A 25,502-nucleotide genomic window follows, 5' to 3' on the forward strand; every position below is an offset into this window, starting at 1 on the left:
GCTTGGAGCCTGCTTTGGATTCTGTGTCTTCCTTTTTCTCTCTGCCCCTCCCCTGCTCATGCTCTGTCTCTCTCTCTCAAAGATAAATAAAGATTTAAAAAATTTTTTTGTGGAGATAGTCTGGGTTTGCTCAGTTACAAGGAGAAGCGGGTCTCCCAAAGTTCAGCACCTACAAGGCTATTTTTCCAAACGATTTAGGCGATTTTAAAAGGGGCTGTTGTCACAAAAGAATCTCATTCAGGTTTCGTTGTAAAAACAGCTCTCAAAGTCGGTGAGACCCTAGGTTTCTGGCATGAGGAGTCTGCTGTGAGCCAGTTCGTGCTGGATTTATAACAGTGGCCCTCAGGACATTGTTTGTGGCAGGGACAGGCCAGGGCTCAGTCAAGCCACTCCTGCTCTTTGTGGCCATAATATGTACTGTCAGCAGAAAGGAGGCTACTCAGGCTTCTGGCGTCCGGGTGAGGGCCCCCGCTCCCTCAAGTGCTGGTGTTAAGTCATTAGGGTTCCGGGGAAGGAGAGATGACTGCCAGGCATCCCTGTTTCACCCTTCTGGAATGATCTGGCCCTCGAGACCTTTCCTGTCAGCCCACCTCTCACCATCTGAGCCTGGAGAGCCAGACGATTGGGCGGACCTTGGCCCGAACCGTTTCTAGCCCTCAGGGTCAAAGGCCAGCAAGAGGTCACTGAAAGTCTCAGCGCTGGACGGATTGTTCCAAAGTGATAGGGAGGGTGGGCTTGGCCGGTGGCTGTGCCCGAGTCCCCCTGCCCTTGACGTGGAACATTGGCTCGAGAGATCCAGACTTGCGGTTTAGGAAAAGAAAATGGACTTCCCTTGTACATGAGCGTGACAGTCTCTGTTTTTAGGGGAGTATGTTTGTATGCACGTGTACACAACGAGGAATGTGAAAACTTCAGTGGGTTTTCTCTGGGTTATGCAACATGAATGACATTACTTTTATTCTTTGTATTTTTCAGTGCCCTTCATGTATTCCTTAATGGGTACTTCTTATGTTATATGTACTTGTATATGTAAATTGTAAGTTCTATCTAATCTGCATTTATAGATTATAAGCATTTCTTTTTTAATTGTTTTAATGTTTATTTATTTTTGAGAGAGAAAGACGGGGGTGGGGGGAGGATCGGGGAAGAAGGAAAGGGAGACACAGAATCGGAAGCAGGCTCCAGGCTCTGAGCTGTCAGCACAGACCCTGATGTGGGGCTCGAACCCACAAACCGTGAGATCATGACCTGAGCCGACGTAGCATGCTTAACCGACTGAGCCACCCAGGCGCCCCTCTTATAAACATTTCATAATTACACAACTATGGTTTTAAATGTTATAAACTACTAAATATAAAGTAAAAAATTAATTTTGAACAGGATGTTTAGTATCCGATTACGTGGCTTGTTCTGTGACCGGGGCTGTATTCACAGAGACAGAGAATAAGGACCAGCGCAGTAAAACAGCCAGAGCCCTGGATTTTTTTTCTCATTGCAAATTTACTATTTTTGTCTGGCTTCTATTCACTTCCCAGAGTTTGTCTTCAATTATCAGATAAATATTAGCTCCATGCTACTTTGAGCAGCCACGGCCGGAAATTCACCAACCTTACATTTATCGTGCAAATCTGCCAACATGGTAAATGACGAAAACAGTCTACAGAGGTCAGGGAAACAATGAACAAACCGCAGAAAACAATCTGACGATGGAGACCCGGTGCAGGTGTGAGCCCAGCGAACCGCCAGCGGAGGCGAGAGCCGCGAGCTCTCAGGGATGGAGAACACACTGTGGTATTGGACATACGGAACACGCAGAGGCTTTTAAGCGTCACGGCAAGACACAGAGGCCACAGAGAGGTAGAAGGATAAAGCGATGGGCGTGGGCGTACCCGCGAAGCCAAAGCAAAGTCGACGCGGCGACATTGCCCAAAGGCGGCGCAGAATTCGTGTTTTTCGGAGGGTCTTGTGCGCGTGACGGAATAAAACATATGCTGATGGGGGGCACTGGAGGGAATATGGAAGAGTGATCCCGTTCTGTTGGGTGGGTGCAGTGAAAGGATCGTCCAAGCTCTGTGCGTGGCCTTCCTGTTTTGCTTGTACAAAGAATCCAGGGTTTGGGTTGCTAATTCCTGCGCTCTCTTTCTCACGTGGATTTAAACACAAACAAACAGGGGCGCCTGGGTGGCGCAGTCGGTTAAGCGTCCGACTTCAGCCAGGTCACGATCTCACGGTCCGTGAGTTCGAGCCCCGCGTCGGGCTCTGGGCTGATGGCTCGGAGCCTGGAGCCTGTTTCCGATTCTGTGTCTCCCTCTCTCTCTGCCCCTCCCGCGTTCATGCTCTGTCTCTCTCTGTCCCAAAAATAAATAAACGTTGAAAAAAAAATTTAAAAAAAACAAACAAAACACAAACAAACAGCCTTCAAAGGGTGTTTGCTTAGAGGCCCTGCGTGTCTCGTGAGCGGGATTTCAGGCAGCCGAGGCAGAGACTTAGCGTGGGCAGCAGGGAGGAGGCCCTGGGGGGCCGGTGGGTTCACTCTGCCCTGCCTGGGCCTGGTCCCTCTGCAGACGCTTCCTCCTCTGATGCCCCACAGGCCCCGGGGCTGGAATATGGGACTACCCATGCTCTTCCAACAGTGAGGACCCGGCGGATCCCTGCGTGTCGTCTGGGTGAGGACACGGGGCCCCGGAACAGCGCTGCCGGTCAGCACTGGGTGGGAGCTGCTTGGGGTCCTGGCAGTCACCTGATGAAGAAAGTCTCCACCTGTCCCAGGTGCCTGGGACGGGGACACTGTGTACCCTGGCCCCCCACCTTGTCCCCAACTTCCATTCTCACTCTCCCCTCTGTCCTCCACTCAGGACTCCGGACTTCTTCTAAAACTCAGAACTCACCAGCCAATGGCTCCTTTGAGGCAACTTTCGATGGCACCCATGCCAGGATAATGGAGGCTTTTTAATTCTTAGGGGCTAAACCTTGGGCTGGAGGTTGACGAGCGTTCTCCAAATCTGTCTGAAACGCACTCAAAATAAGAATTATCTCCCGGGGCCCCCGGGTGGCTCAGTCGGTTGGGCGTCCGACTTTGGCTCAGGTCATGATCTCGCGGTCCATGAGTTCAAGCCCTGCGTCAGGCTCTGCGCTGCTGACTCAGAGCATGGAGCCTGCTTTGGATTCTGTGTCTCCCTCTCTCTGCCCCTCCCCCCGTCAATGCTCCGTCTCTCTGTCTCAAAAATAAATAAACATTAAAAAAAAATCATTTCCCCCTTTTCCAAGGATGAGCTTTGCCTCATCCTCTCCAAGGGGTTTGTTGTTGTTGTCGTTGTTTTAACCTTTTTATCCCCACTTTTCCCTCTGCTCAGTATTCAGGTCATCGGGGTTTCAGGCCACATTTAGGTAACTCCAGGGATGAACTGCCCTCACGGACGCCCTTTGCCGGCAATAAAGGAAGTGACGCAGACTTGCGGGCGGAGCGTCTATGATGGAGAGTTGTCCCTCCAGGTCTTCGCAGGGTGCACAGGCCCAGGCCGCATGACCCCTGTCACAGCCCTGTCGTCCCCGGCGGCACTGGGCCTCCAGCTCCACGGCACAGTGTGAGCGTGGTGTGTGTGTGTGTGTGTGTGTGTGTGTGTGTGTGCGTGTGTGCCGTGGGTGTGTGTATGTGTGAGGGTGCCCGTCGCCGGGGACCTGCATCTTTCATCAGCCTCAAAAGACTGACCCATTTTCCGTCACCGCCTCCCCGCGGCCAGCGGAGCCTTTGTTGGGTTTGTATAGCAGACCCGAACTGGAGCCGGGTCGTGTTTAAGAGCAGGGGTGTGGGCCTCGCAGACGGCCGAGGAGGCGCAGGCCTGGCTCTCCTGTGAAAGTTCAGCTTCTTTCCTCCCGGAAAATTTCGAAGACTCTTGTCTCCTTTTCCTCGGTCGTAGCTGAAACCTGCCTTCAGACACGAAGCCGACGGTGGACAGTGGGAACATCCCCGGAAACATAGCCCGCGGTTGGTAACTGGGACACAGAGCCAGCTGTCGGGCCCCCCTCCCCCCCCGGGGCTCAGGTCTTGCACCCAGCCGACCTCGCGTTTGCAGAGAGAGGTCCGGGCTAAGACAAGCCCTGGTGCGCTCAGCGTTTGTCCAGAGCCCTTTGGGTCCAGCAAGTTGAATTGTTTTTGGTTTGTTTGTAAAATGGCATGGCACTTGGAACAAAAACAATTGCTTTCATCTTAAAATACTCCATGCTCCTTTTGCCTGCGGACCCCCGAGTCGCCGGGTGTGGGGGGGGGGGTCTGTCTCATCCAGTGGCTCCATTCAATGACGTAGCCCTCCTTTCTTCTAGACGCTGGAGTTGTGCCTAGTATTACCTGTCTGACACTTACAATCATCGTCGGGCACGTATCAAGCTTACCTATTCGGATTGAACAAAGTCACCCTGAGAGAACAAATGTCTAAATTGTTAGCTAGGGGCGCCTGGTGACTCAGTTGGTTAAGCGTTCCAGTCTTGATTTTGGCTCAGGTCATGATCTCACGGTTACTGAGATCAAGGTTCGTGTCCAGCTGTGTCCTGACAGCAGGAACCTGCTTGGAATTCTCTCTGCCCTTCTCCCACACAGGCACACGTGCGTGCACTCTCTCTCTCTCTCTCTCTCTGCCCCTCAAAATAAATTAATAAACTTTAAAAATTAAAAAATTTTACTGCTCATTTATTTTTGAAGAGGTGAGAGAGAGAGGGGAGAGGGGGGAGTATGAGTGGGGGAGGGGCACAGAGAGAGCAAGACACAGAATCTGAAACAGGTTCCAGGCTCTGAGCCGTCAGCACAGAGCCCGACGTGGGGCTCAAACTCACGGACCGCGAGATCATGACCTGAGCCGAAGTCGGAGGTTTAACCGACTGAGCCACCCAGGCGCCCCAGAACTGTAGAAAATGTGAATTGTCAGCTAAATATTGCCATTCTGAAGAAGCACATCATGCCTGGGCTTTTGTGTCAGTAAGAAGCCAGCAATGGGACGTTCTCCCCCTTGCGGGGTCATCTAAGGGGAAACCTTCTCATCCATCAGGAGCCCTGTACGGTTGCCGAGAGCAGGCCCTGCAGGGAGCCCCAGTCCCCGTCCTGTCCTGCCGTTGACCCGGTGCACGATGCTGGATATATTCCTGAGCCTCAGGGTCTCTTCTATAAAGTAGAGTGAACGGCAGGACCTATCCCGACTTTGTTTTAAAAATCGACGTTTAGGGGCGCCTGGGTGGATCTGTCGGTTCAGTGTCTGACTTCGGCTCAGGTCGTGATCTCACGGTCCGTAAGTTCGAGCCCCGCGTCGGGCTCTGGGCTGACGGCTCAGAGCCTGGAACCTGTTTCCGATTCTGTGTCTCGCTCTCTCTCTGCCCCTCCCCTGCTCATGCTCTGTCTCTCTCCCTCTCAAAAATAAATAAAACCTTAAAAAAAAAAGTTACATTATGGTGAAATACAGGTAACATAAAGTTGCCATCCTCCTTCTTTTTAAGCGCAGCTCTGGGGTGCCAAGTGCATTCACCTTGCTGTGCAGCCAGTTTCCAGAACCGTTCTCATCCTGCAAAACCAAAACCCTCCTCGCCCTGCCCCACCTCCCCCCAGCTCCCCCCGCAGCCGCCAGCCACCGTTGTTCTGTCATTGGGCTTCCACGACTCTAGGAACCCCATGTAAGTGGAATCTTACAGTTTTTGCCTTTTAGCGAGCGGCTCGTTGCGCTGGGCCTCACGTCCTGGAGGCTCATCCACGTTGTAGCACAAGGTGTGGGCTGGGCCTCCTCCCCACCGCAGCCCATAGGCTGCACCCCTGGCCCGCACTACCTGCCCCCTCCTTTTCCCTTCCCTTTGCCCATCGGGTTGGTCTCTGACCCCCTCGAACTCCCCGGACTTGAGAGTTAAACCTCCTTTGGAGCCCCACCACCCTCGTGATTCATGGTGGGCCTGGTCCTCAGCCATTTCTGACCTGTGGGCTGCCAGGGAGCGGGCCCAACCCGGCTGCCTCTCCCGGGCCTCCCCTGTCTTCCTGCTCTCTCCAGGCAATCCCCATCCGAGTCCCGGGTCCTCTCGCAGCCCTGCGGTGGCGCCCCCTGCCCGACGGCTGTGTGACTGTAGCACCAGGGACTCTGGTCTCCCTCTGACCCCCCATCCTGGGGACTTCAGGTCAGCTGCCAGTGGGGGATGCCGCCCCAAATTCTCCCGTTAGGGGCTCCCTCCCCGGACTGCTCCCGAAAGCAGCGATCTCAGCTGGAGGTCCCTGGGAATGTGGGTTTGCGCCCCCAACTCGATCAGCCCTCTAATGGGGGCTGCCTCTGGGGAGCAGGAGGTGAGTAGGCCCCTCTGGTCGTGTCCCAGAGAGGAGCTTACCCGGGAGCTGACAAGGACCGATACTCCTCGTGGAGGGGCACCGGGGGGGGGGCACTAAGGTGGTGTAAGCCTTCTCCTTCGGGTTCAGGTGGCCGAGGTTCATGGTGTGCCCCGAGAGACCGTAGAATCGGTTCCCTCTCCTGGAGCCTACGTTCTCCCGGGGTGGGGACACTGTGCAGCCAGCCACACAATTCTTCAGTCGTGACCCCGAGGCAGGGGCACCACGAGGCACAGGTCAGGTGGCCCCTGAGAAGGGGCCCACGTGTTGGTGGGAGTCCACTGCAGGGTGGCAGCTGGGAGAGTTCAGGCGGGAGACTCCGTTTTTGGGTGATTCGAAAGAAAGCTGTGCTCTTGAACTCCAGCCTGGCTTGTGTGAGGACACACACACGGGAAGGGCCGGGCACAGGGAGGTGGAGGGAGTCCCCGGGTGGGGTCCCTCGATTCCCTGCCCTCTCGCTGACACCCACTCTGGCGGAAAGCTCTGGGTCCGCACACGTGCCTCGTCCTCATGTACTTCTGGAAGGAGCAAATAGTGACCGACTCTAGATACTAGTTAACCAGACCTTTGGGGAAGGGGCTTGCTTGGGACTCTGGCAGCAGAAGACTCTTGCCCTTTGTTGGAGAACCAGCCTCCTGTGCAAAGAACATGAGAGCCGTGGTCCCTGCTCCAGGACCATTAAGCATTCATCTGTGTGTGTTGTCAGGGATCCAAGGGCCATCCGTCAGGCCCCCAGGCTCTAGGAGACCCGGTTTAAGGGAACATGTGGGGGGGCACCTGGGTGGCTCAGTCGGTGAAGCATCTGACTTTGGCTCAGGTCATGATCTCGCGGTCCGTGGGTTCGAGCCCCGCGTCAGGCTCTGGGCTGATGGCTCGGAGCCTGGAGCCTGTTTCCGATTCTGTGTCTCACTCTCTCTCTGCCCCTCCCCCACTTGCGCTCTGTCTCTCAAAAATAAACAAACGTTAGGGCACCTGGGTGGCTCAGTCGGTTAAGCGTCCGACTTCAGCTCAGGTCATGATCTCACAGCTTGTGAGTTCGAGCCCTGCGTCGGGCTCTGTGCTGACAGCTCAGAACCTGGAGCCTGCTTCGGATTCTGTGTCTCGCTCTCTCTCCCCCTCCCCTGCTCCTGCTCTGTGTCTCTCTGTCTCTCTCTCAAAAACAAATGCACATTAAAACAATTTAAAAAAATAAATAAGGGACTGTGTGGGATGGGGGCTCTGCCCTGATGGTTCCGGGGGCACTGCCCTGAGTGCCTGCTGTCACAGATAGTTATTGGGAGAGATGTTTGAGCTTATGTACTTCACATCCTTCACTTTCCTGGTGAAATAACTGACGACTGACGAGGTCGGAGCCCACCCCATTGGGACACCTGGTTACAGGTAAAGGCCGCCCCAGGTGACAGCTACCCTCACCGCTAGTTCGGGATGCTTGCCACAGAACCTTCACGGGTCAACTTAAGTCTTGTAAATGACCCTGTTAGAAGCAGTTAGACATAAATGAGGCTACAAATGGGACCTGGGACTCAGTTTACCAACACAGTTTATCAATACCATGATTTCCTCCTCTGACAACTTTTAACTTTTGTTTTTGATCAAAAAGTTCTCACGTATTGAGAAATAAATCTACATTACAAGGAGGTATAAAGAAGCAGAAGAAATGTCCCATTATTCCAACTCCCAGATAGTCTCTGAAACCTTGAAATCGCTGGACGTATTTACACACACACATACTCCCACTCGCACACATAGACGTTCAACGTCACTGAGATCCCATTGTTTACATAACATGGCAGTTTAATTTTTTTATTTAAAATTGTGGTATAAACAAATCATAGTATTAGGAGCCCTTTGAAAGAGCAGTTTTAGTAAGAGCATAGTCTATTCAACATCCAGCAAACAGTTATCGAGTGTCTGGCAATGTTAAAGGTTTAGGGGGTTCAGGGGTAGGCAAATCAACCGGGCCCCTCTACTAATTGAACTCACTTTCTGGGGGGTGAATGGGGCGGGGGAAGAGATAGACCACAAAAGCGCAGATAGGAATAAAAAAAATACTTTCACAGAGTGATGAGTACTTTGAAGGAAATAAGGTAAGGTAACAGGCTGGAGAATTCAGATGTGATCCATTTTTGGTATCTCTGAGATGTCACACATGAGCTGAGACCCAAATAATGGCAAGGATCCAGCTGTATGAAGATCTGGGAGATGAGTGTTATTCAGGTAGCGGGACCAGCAAGTGCAAAGGTCCTGAGGCAGAAATGATCTTAGCCAGTGTAGGAAGAAGGTCTTGTCTTCTTTTTCTCGAGGCTCAGCTGGAGAGGACAGGACAAAGTCTTCTATGCAGGCCCCTCGGGATTCACAAAATGGTGTCAGTCGCCTCCCAGCTTAGATGGGGAGCACACAGCAAGGTGCTTGACTGGCCGCACGAGCTGATGCCTTCCTTTCTGAGCCTGCCAGGGAGTCCAGTCTCAGATCCAGGGCTGGGGAGGCTGTCTCCAGGCTCTGGGTCACTCCTCTTTCACCTGGGCTCACCTCCCCAGTCCTTCCCGCAGGCTGACCCACATCCTGGGCTCCTGGCCTCCCCTGGCCTTTGTCTCGGGGGAGGAGACGCAGGGTCTGGATGCCCTTTGCTTTGCGGAGCTCTCTCTCCTGGGATGAGTCACGGCCACTGACATCTTCACTCATTCAGAAACTGCTTGTTGCAAAGCATCCTGCTGGCTTTTTGTTCCTCGAACACTTCCTGTGCCATGATTTCCTATGCTTCTTTAATCACTTGCCACTTTCATGAATGGCTCCTTTTTACGTTCTCTTTTTCTCTAATCCTTACATGACTCTGAGGTGCTGAGGGGTAATTCAGGCTGCAGGGCCCCCATGACGCCGGCCCCCGGAACTGGAGGCCGCCCGCTGGTCTCTGGGCCCCTCTGCCTCCCCACTGTCCCCAGGTGGATCCGTGTCTCTTTCTCGGCGTCTGGGACCCTTCGCTGCATCTTGCCGGCCCCACTTGCCCAGGGCCCAGCGCTCCTGCCCCGGGTCTCCGTGTGGAGGCCTCAGGATGATGCAGCGGATGGCTGGAGCATGATCCCACACTCTGTGGCCTGCTTCCCCCAGACAGGCCCTCGGTGGGACCGGGTGGCTCAGCTTCCTTGTCCCAGATCCTCTCAGAGACCCTCTCTCATGGCCCTGTGGTCCCAAAGAGAGCAGCGAGGCCTGTACCCACAGGCCTGGATGGGGCCTCCTCGGCCTAGATGGCTCCCCTGCTCTCCACAGGCTGTGGGAGAAACTGGAAGCAGGCTTCCCCCTCGTGTGGCTCTGGCTGGGCTTCTCAGTGGACCCTCAGGGGCCCTCCGTGGCCACGCCCCCTGGCCCCACTGCTCTGTCCGACCACTCCTAGACCAGCCATTGTTGGCCATGGTGTCCCATGGCTCCGGGCCCAGATGATTCTGCCCAGTGTGAACTTCCAAGGAAAGGGTCTAGGCAGTGTCTTTGGGGAAGGGGGAGCACCTGGGGTCAGAGGCCAGGCAGTGACCTCCCTGAGTGCCCCCTCTACCCTTACTCAGGCCAACCCCAGCCGATGTTCAGAGTTCAGAAGTGGGCGTTCCTCACAGGAGCCTCTGGGCTCCCAGCTCGGCCACGGTGAGATCAGGGAAGACTCAGGACCTTCCAACTCTCAGACGTTGTGACATCCTCTGTATCTGGTGCAGCCCCAAAGGGCTCCATGCGGCCATCCTGTGAGAATGACATACCACCCTTCTCTCCCCAGCACCTGGAGGGCAGGAAGCTGATGCGTCTTTGTCTGAAGGCTTAATCGCTTCAGAGCTTTGGGCCAGCTTTCGGGAACGAAGGGCACAGCCGTGAAGAAGGACACAGTCTCACTATGGCCCACCCCGCCATTTAGAAGACTTTCAGCGCCGTCAGAGGGGGGGTGGCAGGGAAGGGGAAGAGAGGGGCTAACCTTGTTCTCCATTTGAATAAGAAGTGTTTCAACATGGGCAAGGACGTTCAGAAATGGTGAAGTGGTTGGGGAATTCTTTTCTTCTTTTTCTTCTTTATGGAGTTTGATTTAACGCTCGTTCTAGGGAGGCAGGACATGTGTGTGATAAAGACAAATGTGTGGACAAACACGAGGACAGTGAAGATCTGGAACCCCAGAAGGACCTGATTCACAGCGTCCACCATCATGCTGGACTGTTCCAAGGGACTGAACTGCTAGGCAGTCCTGCCCCTGCCTTGGGCTGAGTCTGGAATGGAGAACCCAGTGCTGAAGAAAGGGGGTGGATGAGAAGATACATATGTAGATGGTGGGGTTTCTAGAAAGTCAGGGCAATTTGACGAGGCAGGGGGCAGAGGACGGAAGTGCTCTGGCCAAGGGGGTAAGACCTGAAAGTTGGGGGGAGGGTTACTAACTGAGGGCCACACAGGAGGGAACACCTCTGAGGGTGCAATTTGCTGCGTGCTTTTTCCCCACGGGGCACGGAATAGCTCTATATAACGAGGCTTGTCGAATTCCTTCCCTCCTAGGTTGTCATTCTCTTAGGTGGCCCCTGACTTCTCAGTGAAGTCTCAGACAGCCAGTCTGCCTGCCTGGTGGAGTGCAGAAAGAGGCGAGGTTGGCACTTTTGGAGGGAAATGAGCCCTGGTGGCTCACCTGGCCTCTGTGTGGGTGACCAAATGCTGTCCTGGGTGCCATTAGCAGCGGGGTGAGTGATGTGCGGATATCAGAGGATGGGAGGGATATTGCTTACTGGAAGGTACGTGGTTCTCCAAGAAGTCCCCAGCCCCTGTTAACCTTAAAAATAAGGCTGTCGGTTATTTTGCCAGCCAAAATAGGTTTTTTTCTGGAATAGGGGAGAATTGCAATCAGGGACAAGCAACCTACAGCAAAACCATAGGCAAGTCCCTAGGACAAAGGAGAGAAATTGTCTCCAATAGAGGAAAGGGTGAGTTCAGAGGGCTGTTCCAAACAGAGTCCATTGAAGTAAAGCGGGAGTTGGAAGTACAGTGGCTTCTCATTGGCTGAGCTGTGACTGTCTCTCATTGGCTGGGCTGTTGCCTGGCCAGGAGGAAATCTTTCCTCCTGCTGCCGGGATGGTAAAATAATATCCATGTGCAAGTTCCCTCTCTTCCTGTTAGATCTGCAATTGCTAACCAATGCTAGAAATGAGAGCTCAGACTGCTGGCCTTCTGACTATGCTAAACACTCTTTTCTTTTATTAATTTTCACAGCACATAGCACGGATTCCATGATCGCCTGGACACTTTATGAGTTATCCTCACCAAATACATATGAATATCCAATTAGTATATGAAAAGAGGCTCAAAATCACAAATCACTAGAAAAATGCAAGTTATAACCATAATAAGATGTCATCACAGCACCACTAGAATGACTGAAGTTAATTTTTTAAATGTTTACTTATTTTTGAGAGAGAGAGAAAGAGAGAGAGAGATCAATCTGGGGAGGGGCAGAGAGATGGGAGACACAGAATCCGAAGCAGGCTCCAGGCTCTGAGCTGTCAGCACAGAGCCCGACGCGGGGCTCAAACCCACGAACCCTGAGATCGTGCCCTGAGCCGAAGTCTGACGCTCAACTGACTGAGCCACGCAGGTGCCCCAGGAATGACTCAAGTTAAAAAGAGTGACCTAGGGGGCGCCTGGGGGGCTCAGTCAGTTGAGCGTCCAACTTCGGCTCAGGGCACGATCTCAGGGTTCGTGGGTTTGAGCCCCGCGTCGGGCTCTGTGCTGACAGCTCAGAGCCTGGAGCCTGCTTCGGATTCTGTGTCTCCCATCTCTCTGCCCCTCCCCCACTCGTGCTCTCTCAAAAATAAATAAATGTTAAAAAAAAAAAAAGAGTGACCTAAAAAAAGAAAAAAAGGACTGACCTGTCAGGTCTTGGCAGGGATATGGAGCAAGTGGAAATCACACACATGGCTGGTGGGAATGAAAAATGATGCCATCAGTTTGAAAACTTGGTGGCATCTTGTAAAGTTAAACATATTCTTACCATACAACCCAGGAAATCCACTCCTAGGTATTTATTCAAGAGAAAGGAAAACTATGTTTGCCCCGACTTGTATGTAAACGTTCTTAGCAGCATTATTTTTTTTAAAAGATTTTATAGCTTATTTACTTATTATGAAGAGAAGGGAGTGGGGACAGGAACAGACAGAGAGGGAGAGAAAGAGAGAGAATCCCAAGCAGGCTGCACGCTCAGCTCAGAGCCTGATGCAGGGCTTGATCCCATGACTGTGAGACCACAACCCAAGCTGAAATCAAGAGCCAGATGCTCAACCAACGGAGCCACCCAGGTGCCCCTAGCAGCATTACTTATAAATAATCAAAACCCAAAAGCAACCCAAATGTTGATAAACTGGTGAATGGATAAACGAAATGTACTATGGAATACTACTCAGCCACAAAAAGGAATGACGTATTAATGTCTGTAGCAACACGGGTGGATTTCAAAATTGTAAAAGAAAGAATTAAGCACAACAGACTATGTACCTTATGATTGCATTTATATGAAACTCTAGAAAAGGCATAATTATCATGACAGAAAGTGGATCAGTTGTTGCCCCCTGCTGGCAGAGAGAGGAGATAGACTGCATGTGAGCGAGAGGAAATATCTTGATTGTGGTGGTGGTAACATAATTGTATATAGTGACCAAAATGCATTGACCAGTAAGTATACTTAAAATAGGTAAAGCTTATTGAATATGAATAATAATCAAATATAAATTTTAAGTTAAAAAACTCCCACACCTAGAAACATCATGGGCAAATTTTTAAAAACCAATGATAAAAGAAAATCTTGAAGGCAGCCAGATACATAGAACAAAGGTCTACAGCCGACTTCTCTTCAGAAACTAAACAAGAGGCCAATGGCGTAAAATGTATAAAGTACTGAAAGAAAAAGAAATTGTTAACCCAGCTTTGCACGCTCTGTGAAACAATCTTTCAAATGTGAAGGTGCAATAAACACTTTCAAATAAAGGAACCGTGGGAGCACTCTTTGCCTGCTGATATTTGCTAAAAGAAATAGTAAAGGAAGTTCTTTAGACAGGAGGAACATGATACCACATGGAAATTTGAATCTACCCAAAGAATGAAGAGCATCGAACATGGTAACAATAAATGTAAATAAAATTTTAAAAAGTACGATTAGAAGAAAGAAACAGATAAAGGGGGTGAAAGGTACAAATTTCCAGTTATAAAATAACTAAGTTATGGGGATATAATGGACGGCATGGTGACTTTAGTTAATATTGTGTTACATATTTGATTTGAAAGTGCTTATTACAATAAACAGCTTTTGAAACTATGGTGGTGGATGTGAACTAGACTTACTGTGGTGATTATTTTGCGACGTACACAAATACCAAATCATTATGTCCTACACTTGAAACTGATGCCATATATGTCAATTATATCTCAAAGGATTTAAAAAGGGGCTACAATCAGCATCTTTTAATAAAAAAGAACCAAAAACAGATCACAAAGCCTCCAAACTGCTGGAAGGACTTCTGCAGTGAACTTGTGCCGGCGGCCCGCAGACGGGTGGGACACAATCACCGACACCTGCTAGAACACCAAGGGCGTGGCTTCGTCCAAGTTGCGAAGGGCGGGCACCACTTCTGGGGCAGACTTCTCCCAGCAGGCGCTGCGGGCGGGGCGGGGCGCCGCGGCGCGTCCGTTGCTAAGGCCGCGCCGCCCTGGCGACGGGCGCCTGCGGCCCCGCGCACGCGCCGTAGCCGACTCCGGTGCACTGTGGGATGGGAGCCCGGGCGCTGCGTCCAGGCCGGAGCGGACGGCGGCGGCGGCGGGGCCGGCGGCGGCCCGGGAGCGCGGCTTAGGCTCGGCGGGTTGGCGGGGGCGGCGGGGGCGCGGGCTCGGGCGGCGCCGCCATGAACGCGGCCGTGGTGAAGCGGACGCAGGAGGCCCTGGGGAAGGTGATCCGGAGGCCGCCGCTGACGGAGAAGCTGCTGAACAAGCCCCCGTTCCGCTACCTGCACGACATCATCACGGAGGTGCGGGCGGGGCCGGGGGCCGAGGGTCGGGGCCCTGGTGCGGGTCGGGACGCAGGTGGGGGTCAGGACCCAGGTGAGGGCCGGAGTCAGGGTCCCAGAGGGGGGCTGGGGCCCTGGTGCGGGTCGGGACCCGGGTGGGCGCCGGCGCTAGGAGTCAGGCCCCAGGTGCAGCCGGAGTTGGGGTGCCAGGTGCGGGCCGGGGCCCAGGTGCGGACGAGCCAGGGTCGGGACCCGGGTCAGGGTCAGTGCCGGGAGTCAGGGTCCCAGGTGCGGGGCCCGGGGGTGGGGGGGTGGTCAGGGCCCAGGTGCGGACGGGCCGGGTCGGAGCCGGGTATCGGGACCCAGGTAGGGGTCGAGGCCACAGTCAGGGTTGGCGTTAGAGTCGGCCTCGCCTAGTCGAGCACAGCCGCTGCCCGGGACCGCTGGGCCCAATCCCGCGGTGCCTGTGCACCGAGTTCCTTGCCTTCACCCCTGCTCTGCCCTCTCATCCACCCCCACTGGGCTGCCTCCCTCCGCCCCTCAGGGAGCCTTATTTCTTTCCTATGTATCTGTTAGAGCTCATCTTCCATTTAGCTTGGCAGGGCCGTTTTTGTGACCCCCCCCCCACTTTCAGTGCCTGGCTCGTGAAAGGTGACCAGACATTGTGGGATATTGAAGTTATTCTTTTCTATCCTCATGTTTCCCGAGCATTCTCCACACTACTCTGCACCGTGGTCCCCATGTTTTGGATGTTCGATAAATACCTGGGGGTGAATTTGTTGAAGGTGGTTGTAGTGGGACCCCAAAGGGAAAACTCTAGAAGAGCAGGTTGATATTTGCTGCTGAAGGGCACAGCCTGGCCTCCATGGAGATTGTCTGTAACTTTTCCCCAGTGGATGGTGAATTACCGAACGGTGGAGACCGTGTGTGTTTGTTGCCATATCCCGGGTGAACTGAACTGAGTAAGGTACACAGAAGGTGCACAGCCAGCCTTCGTCGTTGAACCGGGCTGTCAAGGCTCCTGGTAACTCAGGCCGAGGCGCGTTCCGTGGTGCAGCTAAGAAGGGTATTGAACCCAGCAACTTGGGCGTGGCCTCTGGGAGTTAGGAATCAGGTTGAACTTGCAGGCTTCTGAGGGCTCCCCGAATTGGTGCTCGTCTTCACTTCTCTTTCCGACCGGTGGGCGCCTTCCTCTCCACAAACTGCTTTACTTATCCGCTCTCTGAACTTAGTTTATAATGTGCACCTTTGTGTTAAACACCCTAACTGTGCTTGAGACTCTGGAATCCCAGCCACATCCCAGGGCTGCCTTGCCTAGCCTCTACCTGCTTCCACCTGTCCCGGCCAGTGTTTGGGAGGGGACAGGGCCGTGTGGAGAGCCTGGTGGGAGCTGGGCTGTGTGCTGTGTTATCCTGCGAAGTAGGCAGGTAGTGACCTCTAAGCCAGGAGGTGAGGCTGCCTGACCCCAGTGCTTGCCACCATGGCCCGACATGACACCTTTATCTTCTGTGTTAGTCCTGTCTGGCCACTGAGTGGGGAGGCAGGGGGCATATGCCTCATCCTGTGGGTCTTGGTGTGGTGCCGGGCTCCTGGAAGGCCAGAGCACATTGAAGTGGAGGAGGAGGAGGGACATTCTAGCAGGAATTGACTCGATTGGGCAGGCAATCAGGCTGTGTGGAAGGAGTTACACGTTCTCCACTGGGAACCAATGGTCTGCTTTTCTTTCATGGGTTTTCTTTCCTAAGCTAATGCTGAAATTAATTTCTCTGCCCTGTGTAAAGGCAAATTCATTAATTGGCACCTACTTGTTAAGGATATTAGGATGATTGACCTATTGGAAAGCATTTTCAGGTAGGGGGTGAAGAGTCTCCTCTGAAAATTCTTCACTGCCTCTGAGTATTGTGTTCAAATCACCGTTGGTATCTTAGCTACGGCTCAACTAACTCAGCCTCTTTCATAAATCAAAGCATTGATCTTGTGAGGTTAATGTTTTGTGTCCCTTAAAATTATTATTCACAATTTTACTGCCTGCAAACTAGGAAAACGTCAAAAGAGACAAAATGAAAAGGTTCCAGGAATATTAAGGATTCTCTCTCTCTTTCTCTCTCTTTTTATGTTTATTTTTGAGAGAGAGAGAGAGAGAGAGAGAGAGAGAGAGAGAGAGAGAGAGAAACAGAGTGTGAGTGGGGCAGGGGCAGAGAGAGGAGACACAGAATCGGAAGCGGGCTCCAGGCTCTGAGCCGTCAGCACAGAGCCCGACGCGGGGCTCGAACCCATGAACTGTGAGATCATGACCTGAGCCGAAGTCGGTCACTAAACCGACTGAACCACCCAGGCACCCCTGTACTGAACCCTTTTGCTCCCTTGAACGGGACCCTCTTGGCCCGGGACCTTGCAGGGACCGTTCAGCCTGACACGTGTTTCCTAAACACCCCGCCCCTCACTCTCGTTTCCTGGTAGTGGTGGCCTCAGTTTAGATCTGATTTCCTCTGGGAAGCTTTTCCTGACACCTTTGCCCCTCCTGCATTTGGGTTGGGCACTGATCTAGTGCTCCCTAGTGCCCCGCAAGTCTTCGTAACGTTCACCTGTCCCCACTTCCAGACTGGGTCGTGCCTGGTAAAAGGCCGTGCATGCGGTAGATACTCAAAAGCTTCTTGAGCAAGTGAAGGAATTAAATCCTGGATGTGGACAGGCTCTGACGGCTCCTGACCGTGGGGCTCAGGGGGTGAGGCTGATGAAGGGGCTGTCCCGTGAGGTGCTGACCATGGCCTTGATCTTTTGAAGGTGATCAGGGTGACTGGTTTCATGAAGGGCCTCTACACGGATGCCGAGATGAAGTCCGACAACGTTAAGGTAGGCTGGGGGCGTCACACCCTCACCTTAACAAATGGGTGTTTTGTCAGCGGCGTGCCGGGTGTGTGTCGGCGCGAGGGGTCGGTCACTCTGTGGGCTGCGGTTCGCCCTTCCCATTCCGTTTCCTTTTTTCCGCCAACTGCGCATCGTGCTGATTTTATCCATTAACAAATGGAGTCAGTGTTTCAAGGTTTCTTCTGGCCTCTCCGCTAGAATTAAAAGCGTCAGCGAGTCGTTTTGTTTCGTGACAGGGGGTTCGTATTTCTAGATTTGACATCTACCAACAGTAAGCGTGCCTGTTGAACATACCGAAGAGGGTGCAGAGTTCTTTGGAAGTACTTTTTTGTTTGTGTTTTGAATGGAAATCTTTCAGGATAAAGATGCAAAAATTAGCTTCCTTCAGAAGGCCATAGACGTGGTGGTGATGGTTTCAGGAGAGCCGCTGTCGGCAAAACCAGTGCGGATCGTGGCCGGGCACGAGCCTGAGAGGACTAACGAGCTGCTGCAGAGAATTGGAAAGTGCTGCCTCAGCAAGGTAATGCTGGCGAATCGCAAAGTGCTGTCTCAGCAAGGTAGTGCAGGCGTGCAGAGCTGGCAGGACCAGAAAGCAAGATGGGGGCGGCAGGGTTGGAAGCGTGGGGAGACGGTCTGGTGGCGTCTGTCAAAGGCTATGCTTCGCAGCCTCCGAGTTGCAGGAGAAGCGATTTAAAACTGTACCGTGAAACAAGTGAGGGGATGCCACGCACACCTTCTCCAGGCTTCACTGTGAACCAGGGGACCTCACAGGCGCTTGCTCTCAGGGCGGGTGGCTGGAGGCTGCGTGCCCATGCACCCAGCCCTGCCTGCCTTCTCCTTTTGGGCTTCCTTCCAGTGCAGGGGCAGGGGCGGGGGCGGGGTGGGGGCAGGGGGTGGGCAGGGCGGAGGACCTGCTTTTCTTCTTCTCTGGGGCTCATGGGATGTTCCTGTCCTCTACCTACCTTTCCAGCCTCTGTTTTCTGCTTCTCTCCATCCCTTCCTTCCCTCCCCCCGCCCCGCACTGTCCCTCCGCTCCTCCTCCCCTCCTGGCTGTTGGCTGCAGAGCTGTGCTGCCTTCAGAGACACCTTGTGTCACTTGTACAGGGGCCGCTTGGTTACTTCCTGGGATCCTCACTGTGGGTTTGAAGCTGGGGTCTCTGCTTAGACCCAGCCCGAGTCATTCTTGCCAAGGGCGTTAAGGACATCTCAGCTTGGTGGTGGCAGCAGGTGTCTCTAAGGCCTGGGGAGAGGGCATAGCTGATACAGCCCTTCGTGGACCCTATGGATCGTGGGCGGGGCTAACCTTCCACGTTGCCAAAGTGGGAAAGGGTGGCCTTCAGCCCACACAGCGGTGGTGGGGGTGGGGAGCAGGGCCCCGAGGAGGCCTCCAGAGAGTCTCGCCCTGGTCTGCATCCAACTCTCAGGCTTGGAAACGAGGAGCTCATTCCGCCAGTGCCCCGGCTCTGTCCCCAGTCCCCACCCGTGCATCCTTCATGTTCCTTCTCTTTCAAAACACATTTGACTCCTGCCTTCCCTGCTGAATCCTTTGCCAGCTTCCTGTTGCGTCTGGGCACAGCCTCTCCATGGCCTGGCTCACAAGGCTTCTGGAGATCGGGTCTACTTCCTGTCCCCCGGCTTCCTCTCAGCTCTCACGCCCGTGCCTGAACCCTGAGGTCCCCTGCATGGTCATGCTTCCTGTTTCTTTGTCAGGCAGCAGGTGTGGGATCGGCTGTCCCAGAGCCCTGGCCTCTCCTCCCTCCCAGGCGTGTAATTGTTGCATTTGGTCTCTCCCCCAGTACTCACAAGCGTCCTTGACTTGTGGTCTAGCGCCTGGCGTGTGACAGTCGCTCAGGGCATCCTTGTGGAATGAACAGGCGGGATTCCTGAGCGGAGGTGTTCGAAGCCTCTGCGCGGTGGCAGGGACGCTGCAGGAGGGTTTTTGTGTTTCATAGAGCTCGAGTTAGATCATTCCGTGAGGCCCTTTCCATGCGGGGCCCCGTTGATCCTGGGCGGAGTTCAGGCACTTGTGGAACTGTGTGGGTCGCCTTTGTTGTCCGTGCTAACGCGCCGGAGGCGACAGTTACCAGGAGAGGCCGTGCTTTGTGCTAACAGCATTTCCTTCTAGTATTTTCTCCCGGGACCTTCCTGGGGAGACGCAGAACGCGTTTAACGAGCTGTCCCTGAATGCCGACACTCGCATTTGTCACTTGTGCTGATGTCACTTTCACCTTGCCTTTCGTTTCCTCCCGCTCTGATGACAAGCTCTCCAGTGACGATGCGGTGAAACGAGTGTTGGCTGGAGAGAGGGGGGACGCGAAGGCAAGGACCTCCCTGACGTCCAAGTCTCAGGAATTGGACAACAGGAACGCGCGAGAGGAAGGGCCCGGAGTTCGTGAAGATAAAGAGGTGAATTGCAAGTTGTGCATATCCGGAAGGGAGATAATGAGTCTTTTTGTAGCCCAGGTAAAGGTGTTTATAAGTGATGCTGTTATTTGACCTTTTCTTCAGGATAAAAGATATTCTGAGATAAATGAGGAAAGTGCAAGGAGAGACCAGAAACAGAGGGAAGAAGTGAAAGAAGAAAGCAAAGCACGAGACAAGGACAAGGACAAGACGATGGAGAACGACCGTGAGAGACACAAGGAGCCGGAGAGGGACAAGTACCGAGAAGGAGAGAGCGAGCGAGCCAGGAACCGGGCCAAGCAGGACAGGGACAGAGGCACCCGAGAGCGGGACAAGGACGTGGAGCGCGAGAGAGAGCGACGGAGTGAGGCTGGGAAGGAGAAGGAGAGACGGAAGGAGCGAGAGCGAGAGCGAGAGCGGGAGCGAGACAAGGGCCGGGACAGGGACCGCGACAGGCGGCGGGGCAAGGACGGGGACCACTCCAGGAACCCCGACAGGGAGAAGAGCAGAGAGCGCGACAGACCGGAGAGGAAGGTAAAGTCCTGGTCGCGGCCCTCTGCCTTTAACCTGCAGCGATTTCTGTCGCTGCCGTGGCATGATTAGGAAACCGCTTCTCTCCAGCACCACCTACGGCGGGCTCGGGTTCCCAGGGGAACCCCAGACGGACCCCAGGCGTCGCCAGGTGTTTTACGAGGTGCTCCCCTCACCTCTGCGCTGTGGGCGTGCACGTGCGCGCTTCGGACGACGGAGCTTCACGCCGTCGCTGTGTGCGCGGTTCCTAGGTGTGCCTCAGCCGTGTGCAGGCTCTTACGCACCGCCTGGCTTGTGGGCTCGGCTGACTTCTGGCAGGATTAGGGCCACGCTCTAAGTCCTGTGCGCCTTAGTGGAGGAGCACGAGACCTCTGATTGCCGTAATTCTCGTTTGATTAAGTTTTCAGCTACATTTACGACAGGCCAGAAAATTTGTTTGGTTTCAGACGGTGTTTTCTAAACGTGCAGGTGACTTTTGGGCTCATAGAGGTGGGGAGGCCTCTGCCAGGACTGGCTTTGCAGGTGCCTGTTCTCACGGGGACACTTCGGCGTCCCAGAGGCGGAATGTGGAGATCTGCTGGTTTCCTGCTACTAGGAAGGAGGGGCCGAGGTCTGGAAAGGTTCAGGGTCTGCCCAGGTGAGGTGGTTGGGTAGTGAGGAGAGGGCCAGTGCTGGCACTCGGGGTCGTGCCTCCCGGCCCTGTGGCATCTCTGGGATGTACTGTACTGGGCGATGATGGGCCCAGTGGGCATGACCCTGGGGGAGCCTCAGGGTCTCCCAGGAGCCCCCTGGAGTGATGGGCCCTGTGGTATGTGTCCTGAAAACCAGGCTTCCCTTAGAGAAAGGCTTTAGAAATAACAAAGGCATTCCGCACCGTTTGCCTCTTTTTAGAGCTCTAAGAAAAAATATTTTTCACTGACCTCATTTTTCTGAGGCGCTAGCACGTTCTCTCGTTTTTTTCTGTGCCCGAGTTGGGCAGCCCCCGGAACGGGATGACCTTCTCAGCTGTCCTGGTCTTATGAAGTTTCCCATACTGTACGTTCACTGAAACTGCTGATGCTGTGACCGGTGTTATAAATAGAAAGCTAATTCCAAAGATGAGTTTTTATAGGCGGGTCTGTGGGACACTGGAGCCTGGTGGGAGTGACGGCTTGACTTCGCGGGTGAGACCAGGGCGAGGGGCCTGTGCTGCTGCTGCCTTTTTTTTTTTTTTAATTTATTTTTATTTACTTATTTGTTTTTTAATTTTAAGTAGGCCTCTTGCCCAACGTGGGGCTTGAACTCACGACCCTAAGATCAGGAGTTGCCTGCTCTACCGACTGAGCCAGCCGGGCGCCCTGGGCCTGTGCTTCTGCTCAGAGCTGGTCCTCCAGGCCCCCAAAGCCGGCCGTCGGGGTGGTTTTGCGGGGCCAGCTGCTCCCGTGTAGATCTGGGGTTCCTCTGCAGGGTCTGCAGGGCAGTGCTCGCTGGTGGTGAGGACACCCCGCGTGGACACCTCCCAGGGAACCAGGCTCCGGGACTTTGGTACCGGCGGCTCTGGGGAGGCTCCCGTCCTCACGCTCCGTCAGCTCCCTTGACTCTCTTCCACTCGATTTCTGTCTGGAAGAGACGATGATCAGACCTTCTCAGTCCCCCTCAGGCTTTTTGTGAAGATGAGGCGGGTGGTTGGTGTGTCTAGAGTGTGGGGGTGCGGGGGGGGGGAGGGCCAGGTGTCAGGGCTGGGGGTACGGTGACTCCTCACCCTCAGGGGACAGCGGGGCGGGCGAGGGGCTGCGCATAGAGCCTGATGCCTTCTGCAGGGAGTTAGGAGGACACGTGGTCGTTGACTTGAACCGTTGTCCTTTGCTTTTCAGTCCTCGAGGAGGACGATCTCTGTGTAGTCTCTCCTGCTTTCTCCTCCTCGCATCAAGATGCGTCTGTTAGAGATCTGACTGTAGGACTGAGTTGGCGTGTGCAGTTTGCACGTAATTTGCTCTGGGAGAACTTTCCCGATGTACAGCCTGAAGCCTTTGCTTACAAAGAAGCGTCCATTCGGACGTTGCCCCACTCTCGGAAGCACGGACTGTGGCTGTGTGTCCGTTTCTGTTCACTCCTTACCCCGTTTCCAGATTCCTGCGTCTCGCTGAGGAGTTTGGCCTGGTGTGGGGATCCCGCATGTCTAGGAGATGCCGTTCCGTAGTTTCCCAAGAGGCACCGCCCTGACCCTGTGGCCCTGCCCGGTCTGCCCCGTGGAGAAAGGTCCCGGAAGGCCCTTTGGAAACATGGGTGGCGTTGGGCCTGGAGTGTGACCGATGCTCTTAAGGGAAAGTGATCTTGCTGCTGGTGTGTTTATAGATGTCACAGATTTGAATACCAACAGAATATGATGAATTATTGTTGTTGTTTTTTTTAACAGTCCTCGAACTCCGGGGAGGTGTCTAAAAAGTTGTCAGATGGATCTGTGAAAGACTCCAAAGCTGAAACAGAGGTAAACTTTAAAAAGTAATTTCAAGAGACGTAAACGGGTAGCTGTGTTGATGTGGTGACCGCAGCACTGTGGCCTCTTCCAGCCCACGGAGACCCGGGCGCGGGACATGGCCCAGGCTCATGCAGGAGTCCAGATGTCCATGGTGGGCTGTGGGCTTATTCGTTTATTTGACAAGTATGATGTATGGGGTACAAAGGCATGGGGGCGTCATCCGGGAGAGGGTCCAATCTCCAGGCAGACAGGGAAAGCAGGGGCACTGGAGGGACCCCTCCAAGCTGTGCCCAGCCTGTGTGGGACCCTGCGGTGCGTATCCTACGGCTGGGGGACAGCCGAGGCTGGGCCATGTCATCTCTGCGCCTCTGGGCCCCAGAGGTTAGACTCATCCCGACTTTCACAGTCCAGTTTGCATTTCAGAAAGTATATCCAGGCAGCTTCAGGGAAGATGGATGAGGTGTGGAGTGGAGGCTGGGGGCCAGTTAGGAGTCATCCTGGCAGGTGCAGCAAAACCACAGCGGCTGCTTTGTGCTGTCTTTAAACGTGAACGCTCGCACTGTGGATTGTTACGGACGGACGTGTGTGAGTGAATAGCGTATAGCCACCGAGAGTGAGTCCTCGGGAGCACAGCTGCTAAGATAGTGTTTCTCAGTGTGGCTGGTGGACTGCTGGCCTTTTTAGGCCTTTGCAGAAGATTGGTTTCTGACTGTAGAGTGAAGGGGCCTCCGTGTGTTCAGTTCAGCCTTGGGTCTGGAGCAGCCCCGTTCGCTCTCGAGCGTCTGGATGGTGGTGTTCTCTTTGCTCTTTGTTCTTCATTAAGCAGAGCTTGAGTAGGAAGTCTGCTCAACGTATTGCGGTGACATACGCACTAATTCATTCCTTCTCCTTCTCTTTTCTTTAAGACTGAGGTTTCCACTAGAGCGTCTGGGTCCGTGACAGCAAAGATGTCAAAACGGCGATCCAAAAATTCAATGGAAGGTACTGCAAATTTATCATTATAAGTAACTGAAAATATGGAAATCGGTCACCGTATCTGGTAGAAAAAAGTCCTGTGGCTAGAAGGCAGATGTACCATTGGGGGAATGAACAAAGGCTATGTGAAAGGGGTGAAGATATGTCTGTCTGTCTGTCTCTTTCTCCCTCTCTCCCTCTCTCCCTCTCTCCCTTCCTCTTTCCCTTCCTCTCCCTCTGTCTCCCGTGCATGTGTGTGTGTGAGCCCATGACACCAGGGGCAGGGGAGCGCCTCTTTGCTGGAGATCTGTTGCAGTCTGGGAGATGTGCTCAAATTTTAATCTTCCAGAAATGGTTGCCAGTCGCCCATGTTTCCTTGACTCTGGTCGTGTGAATTGGTAGGCTCAATTTAATCCTGATGCAGAGTGGCCGACGAAAGCACCCTGCTCTTAGGTGATGTTTACCATTTAAAGATCAGAAATGGTCCCCAGGAATCATGCCAAAAGCTAGGAGCTGGAGCTCAAGTGGGCAGGCCCGGCCGGGGCTTAGCCCATGGGCAGTACCTGGTTCTGACGGACCAGTAGGTGGGAGCAAGGGTTAGGCCGGTGCCGGCGAGCGCCCCTGCAGGCTTTCCAGGGAAGTGTCACGTTACTTTGAGCAGCGGTCGTGTCCGAGAAGACATCTTTTTCCTACATCGTAGAGGTCCAGGTAGCGTGGACCTAGTTGGACGTGAGAAGTGGCACGGAGATGAGGCAGAGTCCTCTCCTCATAATGGTATGCGGTGCCCTCGAGCGTCTCTGTGCCGGCACCTGGCCTCTTGTGGGAGATCTCTGTGGGCGAGGCTCCCGGGAGGGGCCCCTGGTGCCCGGGGCAGGCAGGCGTTCGGGTGTCAGCCGAGGTGCACACCAGTTCCCCGCGCCCGACGCCTTTTCCGGTGTCTTTGAGGCTTGCCGACTTGGGTCCGTGAAAAATGAACGGCGCTGGCTCTTTTTAATTGCTAGTGAAATTGTGCATTTTTAACGTGTGTTAATCATGTGTATTGACCTCTTGGGCCTGTCCTCTCCTTTGTGGGCTCGTCACCGCCGCGATGGAGTTTCCGTGTTGTCCTTAATTTGCGCAAGCTCGCTGTCTGAAACATGTCTGCCGATTTTTAGATACGTGTTTGTTCTTTTTTTTTGTTTCCCCCCAGTTCATCTCTACTCGCTGTGTTTCGTTCCTCACTTGCCTGAGTGCTTGATTTTTCTGCACTGGAAGCGGCCAGTCGTTTTTGTTTTTTTTGTTTTTTTTTTTTTTTTTGTAGTTTGTCTAGAGATTCGAGAGACGAAGATTTGTGCTTTATCCTGCATTTTTATATTTAATCTTTTTAGTGACGCTGTAAGGTGAGGCTGTCAGTTTATTTTTCTGGAACACCAGGTGTTCCAGAATTATTGATATTAAGCCATTTTATGCGCTTATTCTTCCAGGTTATTTTGCAACATTGCATCAAAGAGTCTCACGTCCCTCGAACGGAACTAATTAGTTTGTCAGGATTAGGTTGCCTGTGCCCTCACTGGGGAAGACTGGACACCTGTGGTTTCGAGTCAGGACGCGTGTCTCCGCCTCCCCCAAGAGGACGCGTGTGCCCGTGCTGGGCGGTGTCGGCGGTCAGGATTGCGCTTGTCCATGGTCACTTTGTTCAGCGATGGTGTCTTCTCTCCCCCCTGTTACTAGCGATGAGTGTCAGAACGTGTGCGTGTCGCCAACTGTTGTCACTGCACCCCAAACCTGGCCTGTGTTCATCTCAGCCCATAGTTCTGTTGGTTTCGGGTTGTTTCAAGCTGACGGTTGTTACCGTCTGCTTTTCTAATAGCTCAGGGCGTGTGCGTCTGAGTTGACTGGGGAGCTTGTGCCTTAGGGCTCCTTTCCCGTGGTCTCACTGAGATCCGATTACCAGAGATTCCAG

General features: G+C 53.6%; 1 protein-coding gene across 6 annotated transcripts in view; it reads left to right on the forward strand.

Annotated features, from left to right (window-relative positions):
- The first annotated feature begins 14,105 nt into the window (after window positions 1-14,105).
- The window catches only part of TRAF3IP1 (TRAF3 interacting protein 1), a 60,957-nt gene continuing 49,560 nt past the window's right edge, over window positions 14,106-25,502 (forward strand). For 2 of the 6 annotated variants that reach the window (XM_011285590.4, XM_011285592.4), the window contains exons 1-7: window positions 14,110-14,367; window positions 17,131-17,199; window positions 17,573-17,734; window positions 19,477-19,620; window positions 19,723-20,151; window positions 22,544-22,615; window positions 23,512-23,587. In XM_011285590.4, the coding sequence (XP_011283892.2) occupies window positions 14,245-14,367; window positions 17,131-17,199; window positions 17,573-17,734; window positions 19,477-19,620; window positions 19,723-20,151; window positions 22,544-22,615; window positions 23,512-23,587 (1,075 nt within the window). In that variant the 5' untranslated portion in view covers window positions 14,110-14,244. Of the gene's footprint in view, window positions 14,368-17,130; window positions 17,200-17,572; window positions 17,735-19,476; window positions 19,621-19,722; window positions 20,152-22,543; window positions 22,616-23,511; window positions 23,588-25,502 lie in introns of all 6 variants that reach the window. The other 4 variants (XM_019838975.3, XM_019838973.3, XM_011285589.4 and 1 more) reach the window with 4 other exon arrangements.

Source organism: Felis catus, chromosome C1 (genome assembly GCF_018350175.1).
Source record: "Felis catus isolate Fca126 chromosome C1, F.catus_Fca126_mat1.0, whole genome shotgun sequence".
Lineage (NCBI taxonomy): Eukaryota > Metazoa > Chordata > Mammalia > Carnivora > Felidae > Felis > Felis catus.